The following is a 6,743-nucleotide window of genomic DNA, read 5'->3' on the forward strand; positions in this document are numbered from 1 at the left end:
AACTTGCTCTGCGTGTGTTTAATGCCAATGTTTGTAAACATCTTTATGAAATTCTACTTTGTCATTTTACTCATTGTCTTTTAATTCTGAGCCGTACAGTACAATACATAGAACAGAATAAATCCTCAATACAGTATAAAAATAAAAATTCTAGAAGTACGGAGTAGAATTTTACATTAGATGATATCACATTAATATGATTTGGATTTGTTTTAAGTCCTGGAGACCTCATTCATCAAGCTGCCTCCCCCATTTTGCCATTCCACATCTGAAATAGCGCTAATTCAATGAAAGGACCCCTCATTCCCACGTCCCCATTCATCAGGGATGACTTTACCTTAGGCAGGCAATCTACAATTTAAAGAGATTGTTATTTTCTTGTGAATTGTTACATATGCATTATTTTCACTTTTACTTTAAAAACTTTTGTAAAAACAATATTTATTTCTTTATTTCCTGCCCCGCGCGAGGTTACATCTCTTTCTTCTCAGACGTATAATACTGCTCGTGTTGTGAAGGGTGCTGCGGCTTAACGTACGCTAAGGATATGCCTTTGGATCATTTGCTGTCTTTTTACTACTTGCTAGCTGCCTCTTCTGCCTGTTGCATGTCGTTATTTTAAGAGCTCGTAGCACATGATGCTTGCCTGCCAAAAGCAATCCAACAACTGCTAGCTTAGAGGTCTGTTGACTTGTTTTAAATGATGGCTCACTGCCTAGTCTCGTGTGACGTTGTAGAAGCAATACCTGTCTTTTATTTCTGGCCACGGGCGTGGTTGAATTCTTTCTTGCAGGATGTATAACGCTGCTCGCGTTCGGTTCGGTTAGCTGCTGTTACATGTGTATAGCGCTCTTTTTTGTTTTTATTTTGAGCCTTTCTAATTTCACTGGTTTCATAGTCTCTAACCTGCTCTGTATGTGTTTAGCATCAATGTTTGTAAACGTCTTTATGAAGTTCTACTTTCTTTTACTCATTGTCTTTTAATTCTGAGCTGGATTGGACGTGCTTTTTTTTTTTTTTCAATTCCACTTGTTCCGGGCTGATAATTACTTTCCTTATTTTCTGAATTTGCATCTCGATTATTCTTTTTTGCTCTTTTTTCTTTCCAGCGCATTTGAGTCTCTTTTCTCCGCGCCTGATTGGATGTGCTTTTTTTTTCCATTCCACTTGTTCTGGGCTGATCATCACATCACGTTCCTTATTTTCTAAATTTGCATCTCGATTATTCTTTTTAGCATTTTTTTTCTCTCCATCGCTTTTGGGTCTCTTTTCTCCGTGCTTTTCTTTCTTCTTCATTTAATCGTCGACGTTTCATTTCTACCCTATTCATTTCTACCGTATTGACCTTATACACTTTATATGCACTGAGAGCCCTGGAGCTGTGTGTGCTGCATGACTGCCTTTACACTACGGATTTGTTTTTTTGATATTGCTTATAAGTAGAGTGTGTCTTGCAAGACTCTCGTTCTATGTTCCCGTGAGACGCACCGTGGCAGGTCTCTTTCGTCTCGTGGGTCTTTAAATTATCTTCCGAGAAGATCACGTATTGTAGACAGGGGACAAGATTTCTTTTTATAATAGAGAGACATATATATATATTATATATACATATTATTTTATATATATACATATATAAAACACATATAGCAGAGTTTGGCTGTTCCTCACCCAGTTGTAAGCCTCCTACACAGCTGTTTCTGTTTCAGTTAATGACAGTGTTTCAACCTACGTGTGACAATGATGATCATTAGCACGTGTTTGGTATAATTGGTTGATCATACACCTGACTATAATCCTACAAAATCCCTGACTTTGTGCAAGTTTACCTAGAAGAATTGATGCTGTTTTGAAGGCAAAGGGTGGTCACACCAAATATTGATTTGATTTAGATTTTTCTTTTGTTTGCTCACTTTGAATTTTGTAAATTGATAACAACAAACAATCATTATTTATATTTCTGAAAGCATTCTTTGTTAACAGCATTTTTTCACACCCGCCTAAAACTTTTGCACAGTACTGTATATATACTGTATATATACATACAGTAGACCCCCGCAAAGTCGCGGTTCAGAGTTCGCGGCCTCAGTCATTCGCGTATTTTTACTTAGAACCTAAGTAATAATTGTTAGCGGAAACCACAAATGTCCTCTGCAATTTTTATGGCTTTTTTCGTAGCAATACTGTACTGTAGAGAGAACAGGAAGCAGCTGTAGAGAAAACCGCGAGTTGGGATGGTGAAAGTAGCCAATAGAATTTGAAACTGCAGCTCCCTGCAGTGGCTCTGATTGGTCTTCTGCTGAGAGTGCTGGGGCTGTTGCGGTCAAAGGATGTCAGCACAGCTTTTAAAAATGGGGCCGGTGACCAAAAGCAAAAAAAAAAAAAAAAAAGTTTTTGTAATTTGTGTTTCAAGTTCCTGTCTGTCTGCCTTCTGTTGGGTTACCTGTACTTACTCATTTTGTCCTGGATCGTTTTGTGCGTCTGGATTGTCTGACGTCTGCCTGTGTACATGAGGACTGCAAGTGGATTCATGGCCATCCTGCAAAGAAAGGAGTGCTCCTGAACCCGTCTTCACCATTTCAGGAACTACCGGTAGGACTATCTTTACATTCCCATTCAATGTGCGGATCTCTGGACTATCTATTATCATCATTACATTTCATCCGTTGCCGTTTTTCATGATTTACTGTGTGTTTTGTTTGTGCTTTGTTGTATTTAATGTGTAATCGCCGTAAGGGGAACAGGGGTGGTATCGTCATTTTTTTTATTTCATTTGTTTTCATTTACATTCTTTATTTGCTCTTTGATTACCGGTTTGCTTTGTTTTTGTCTCTCAGGGCTGGGTGTGTCCCTGGAATCTTCACCCTAAAAATAAATAAATCACCGTCTTCTCAATTTTGGCTTCTCACGCGACGCTACACTTACTTGAAAGCCTGAGCAACACGTGTCCTTTTTGGCCGATTGCTTTGTTTCTCTCTCCTCCCCCAGACATTCTCTGCTCCTGTTGGGGGTGTGTGTGTGTGTGTGTGTGTGTGCTCCCCTATGTTTGTCTATTGTTTAATCGATAACTAACTGCATGAGACATGTTTGTTGGAAGTGTTTGAATAAAGTTCCTGTCTTTACAATCTCATGTGTTTCTGTGCAATTCTGTGACCCAAGCTGCACTAAGACTAGCCTGCAAGCATCAACATCTCTGTGTGCTTGCGTGCAGATAGTTTAAGCGCAGTTGGCTCAGTGATTTACATCGATGGCGTCAGTTGCACTTTGTATATATTGTACCAGTAGTTTTTTTAAATAGTTTTTACAGTTCATTAGCAGTGCGTAAAATGATCAGTGTTTCAGTAATTGTGATGCTCTTTGCATGAAAAAAATGTGTTCCATTAAAATTTCACTTTTTCTTTAATTGTGACGTTTAGAAGTGCAGCAAAAAGTATTTGGCGTCCAGGGTTGCATTAACCCCCAAGTATGTGGCAGTTTAACGGTTGCCAAAATGAGATGCCGCCGAAACGAGCTGCACTGTCTAAGGTTTCTGGCAATGAAAACGCGCTTGCATGAATTACAGTACATATAGCGGTAACATTGGTATTTTACATTCTAGCACTGTGGGAGACATAGCAGTACAGTATACAGGTTTACCTTTACATTCTCTATTTTTAGTTAATGTATTAAGCTGAGTTTGAAATTAATTTAACAGTGTTTTGGGGCATATTTAGGTTTTAAACTATGAAAATAGGCATTTTTTTTAACCACCACTAGGAACATAACCCCCGCGAATTTTGGGGGTGTACTGTATATGTATATATGTGTATGTGTACAGTATGTATATAAGTGTGTGTATATATATATATATACAGTGGAACCTCTAGATACGAGTTTAATTCGTTCCAGAACTGAGCTTGTATAGCGAATTTCTCGTATCTAGAACAAACTTCCCCATTGAAAATAATGGAAATCCAGTTAATCCGTTCTGCACCCCAAATATATTAACATAAAAATCAATTTTCCTAATAAATAACACTGATAAATTATATATACTGTAGTCTACCTTTAATAAATAACACTGGTAAATAATATAACTGATTATTAAAAGAATCAAAACAGGTGTCCAAAGTGCAGTAGAGCATTCAATAAATCTTTAAATAAATAATCCTTAAAACAGTTGTGAAGTGGAGGTTTAAAATACACAAGAATAACAATCCTTTAACACGAGGTTAAAACGTCAACAAGAAGCAGTCTTTAAAAACAGATGACAATCCCCGGTGCTTCTTCTCTGTTAGCGTCTCACCTATTTCTCCCATGCGGGCTCTAAAACAGGCGAGACACTCTTAATGCAGCTGACCTTCTCTACACCGTCCTGCTTCAGCTGTTTGGCTCGCCTGTTCAGCTACACGCGAGCCTGCACTTGCCTGCCTGCCTGCCTTCTCTCTCTCTCTCTCTCTCTCTCTTTTACTTTTTCTCCCCCTTAACCGGCTCGCGCTTCTCTATATATGCGGGGAGGACATGGCAGCTGCAGCCCATCAGCCACAGGAACAATCATGGATGTGGGCAGTTTCCCACCTGTGCACTTAAGTGAGAAACGCAGACACCGCAGATCGCGGCTCGCAACTGCTACCACGCCCCCTTGCTAAGCCGCGAGCTATACCCACAGCCTGGCTCGTGGCTCGTTACGCGAACCAATGCTCGTATTTAGAGCTGAATTTTTCGCTCATACTTTCCTCGTATTTTGAATTTCTCGTATACAGAGGTGCTCGTATCTCGAGGTTCCACTGTATATATATATATATATATATATACACACACACACACACACACATACATATACATATCTGTGTTTATCTGTGAAACTAACTACAATATGGTTATCCACTGTCAAAGAATACAGACATGCATGAGGTGGGGGTAATTGTGATGCTCTTCTTAGGCAAAGTCACATGACAGTGTTAATAGACTGATGACTGGAGTTGTACTTGAAGTCACCAAATTGCACATTTAACTCCAAGTGCAGGTAACAAATATTGATTTTTTGCTGCACCAAAGAGCCTCTATGTCCAGTCACCACAAAAGGAGTGAATGTAGAGGTGGTTCACATTAATGACAGGTTGGACTGGTCTAGGAACACAGTGAAAATATATAAGAAAGGGCAGAGCAGGCTCTTTTTTCTTAGGAGACAGTGTTCCTTTAATGAGGGAAGTGACATCCTTCACATCTTCTGTAACTCTGTGATGGCCTGTACAATTTTCTATGCTGTGGTCTGCAATGCTGGTAACATCATTTCAAGAGAGGTCCACAAACCAACATGCTAATTAAAGGGGCAAGCTCAGTTATAGGATGCACTCTGGATCCCCTGGGGGTAGTAGTGAAGAAGAAAATAGAAAGAAAACTGAACAATAATGCACATCCTCTCTCTGACATTCTAACACAGAGTACTTTCAGCCAACAAACTATTAAGAAGAAGCTTTTCAAGAAATGCTACTAGGGCTCCTTCATACCAACATCAATACATCTGCATAATGCCTCACTGTGACTGTGACAACCAAGTCATAACCTTTGTTTCTTTTTAATTTTCACTAAGACTGGGCAGTGAAACAGGGCAAAGTGGCTTCATGCTAAAATTCCAAAAGAAATACTGAATGAACAAGCTTGTTAAAAAAAACAAAAAACCTGTAAACAAACTAATAACAGGCAGTCTGCTCTGTGTTATACTATTTCTATATATGTAAGCAGTTGTCTAACATCTATAATTCTTGTGTGCATTAACTAATAGTATTATTTTTATTCTTTATACTAGTATGCTTCAGTTATTTTGACGTAAAACAAAAAAACTAGAAACCATACAAAAAGAAAAGGTAAGGAAAATAAAGTAGAAGCTTTAACAAATTAATTTGTTTGCAGCAGAGCTAGTAGTTAAACAATAACTATGTTATCGATTAAAATTAATCAATTTTAACCTTCTCACCAACACTATTCCTGCTTTAGTTCAGATAATAAATCAATTAAGAGTATTAAACTAGCATAATGCTATACACAATGCAAGTATGGACAAAGGTATTTCACTTACAGCAGATTCACCAGAAGGAACTTCCTGCTTGTTTGCAATAAGTATCTCTCTCATGTCATTTAGTGAACAATACTTCTTCAGTTCATCCTTAATGTTCCAGATCAACTGACTTTGATCCTACAGAAAGGAAAATAACTACAAAGTAATAACACACATTTAACATTATATTTAGTATTTGTGACCAATTTCTTTCAAACCTTCAATTGTTTCTCCAGTTGCTTATCTTCCTTTTCAGATTTTTTCAGTTTTTTCTTGAAGGACAAATCTCCATCTACTTCATCAGCTTTTCTTTTTCTAAAATAATAAAATGATAGTGTGTGACTTCACATCTAACAATAAACGTATCGCCCTACAATTACATGACATCTTCTGTGTTAATGAAATGTAATCCTTCTTGAGTATATTCAACTTTAAGAAAAAATTATCAAACCACCATTTATCAAAAGATTATAATTTTTCACCAGGTTAATAACTATATTTTCCTAATATACTAGTTCTTTCACTTTGTAAGTGATTTTTTTTAATTAACTATATCTGAAAAAGAGAAAATAACTATGAAACTTTTCCTGATGTGGTGAACAAAACAACAAAAATATCCACTAAATGAAACAGCTTTAAAATTGCCAACAACTTCATCACAGTAACATACACTTTTATGATGCTTTGGATTTAGGGCACAAATAATTAG

General features: G+C 37.5%; 1 protein-coding gene across 2 annotated transcripts in view; it reads right to left on the bottom strand.

Moving 5' to 3' along the window:
- Positions 1-6,541, bottom strand: part of parp1 (poly (ADP-ribose) polymerase 1) — a 110,987-nt gene extending 104,446 nt beyond the window's left edge. The window contains exons 1-2 of one of the 2 annotated variants that reach the window (XM_051924250.1): positions 6,253-6,541; positions 6,056-6,172 (exon numbers count right to left, since the gene is read on the bottom strand). In XM_051924250.1, coding sequence (XP_051780210.1) covers positions 6,056-6,109 — 54 coding nt within the window. In that variant the 5' untranslated portion in view covers positions 6,110-6,172; positions 6,253-6,541. The remainder of the gene's footprint in view (positions 1-6,055; positions 6,173-6,252) is intronic. The other variant, XM_051924251.1, reaches the window with a different exon arrangement.
- Positions 6,542-6,743: the final 202 nt, after the last annotated feature.

This window comes from Erpetoichthys calabaricus, chromosome 3 (genome assembly GCF_900747795.2).
Source record: "Erpetoichthys calabaricus chromosome 3, fErpCal1.3, whole genome shotgun sequence".
Taxonomy (NCBI): Eukaryota; Metazoa; Chordata; class Cladistia; order Polypteriformes; family Polypteridae; genus Erpetoichthys; species Erpetoichthys calabaricus.